General features: G+C 50.6%; 1 protein-coding gene across 1 annotated transcript; it reads left to right on the forward strand.

Moving 5' to 3' along the window:
• Positions 1-69: 69 nt before the first annotated feature.
• LOC104403536 (mucin-2-like) lies at positions 70-801 on the forward strand (the record flags this gene model as incomplete). The annotated part of the gene is made up of 2 exons (XM_010011711.1): positions 70-294; positions 685-801. Coding segments are annotated over exons 1-2 (342 nt in total), but the record flags the coding sequence as incomplete, so codon positions are not given.
• Positions 802-1,252: the final 451 nt, after the last annotated feature.

Raw genomic sequence — 1,252 nt, forward strand, 5'->3', positions numbered from 1 at the left:
AGCCGAAATGGAACATTCACTGTTGCCGCTGTCACCTCCCCACCTACAGACATAACACAACCATCCACCATGGTCCTTGGAGGAACATCCGCCTCTGCTCCAGGCACAAGCCAAACTCCAGACATCTCTTCAACTATTACTCTGAGGACGGCTGAGGAGAAAATGTCTTCTACTTTGCCCACAGCTACATCCACCCCCTCTCTGCCAAACACCTCCACAGGAAAGTCAACACTAGAGGAGACTACTGTGGGCACAACAACCATCATCTTAGAAACTGACAGCACGGTCTCCCAGGCAACGTCTCTTCCCAACCCTACAGCTTTCCCCTCTTTGACTCAAGCGCAAAGCTCTGCTGTTGAGACAACCTCCTCTCTCCTCTCCAGCAGCACGGGAACAATCAGCGCTGCAGCTCTAATCACTCCTGCAGTCACTCTTAGTCCAGCTGGGAGATCCACGGTTGAAGCTGTCACCTCCCCATCTGCAACTATAACAAATTCACCAACTACGGTCTTTGTACGCACTTTATCCTCTGCGCCAGGCACAAGCCCAATTCCGGCCGCCACTTCAGCTGTTACTCTGAGTACGTCTGGGAAGAATATTTCCTCTACTTTGGCCACTTTCTTGCCACTCTCCTCTCTGCCAACAACCTCCTCTGCTACCAGTTTAGTTACGTCAACCCTGGAGGCCACCACTGTGGGTACTACAACCACCACGGTGGAAACCTACAGCACAGTCTCCCAGGCCATGACACCTACCAATACTAAAGATTTGCTCTCTACTCCATCATCAGAAACCTCTGCCGTTGAGATAATCTCCACACTCTATCCTACCAGAGCAGATACTTCAAGCCTGGCTGCTAAAACAACTACTGCAGTGACTTCCAGGACAACAGGAGCATCCACTGATGCCCCTGTCACCACCACACCAGGAGATACATCACTATCACTCACCACGGTCCTTGGAGGAACATCCTCCTCTGCTCCAGGCACAAGCCCAACTACTGCCACCATTTCATCTGTTACTTTGAGCACTTCTGCAGAGAACATTTCCTTAACTTTCGCCACAGCTACAGCCACTCCTTCTCTGCCAATAACTGCATCTGATACTAGCAGAGGCACATCGGTTCTTGAGGACATCACTATGGGCATAACCACTACCTCAGTGGAAAGCTCCATTTTGGATTCCCAGTCAACATCTACCTCTGAGACTACAGTTTCACCCTCTTCCAGTCCAGAAGAAACATCTGCTCCTG

Source organism: Nestor notabilis, unplaced genomic scaffold (genome assembly GCF_000696875.1).
Source record: "Nestor notabilis isolate BGI_N333 unplaced genomic scaffold, ASM69687v1 scaffold19963, whole genome shotgun sequence".
NCBI classification, from domain to species: Eukaryota; Metazoa; Chordata; class Aves; order Psittaciformes; family Psittacidae; genus Nestor; species Nestor notabilis.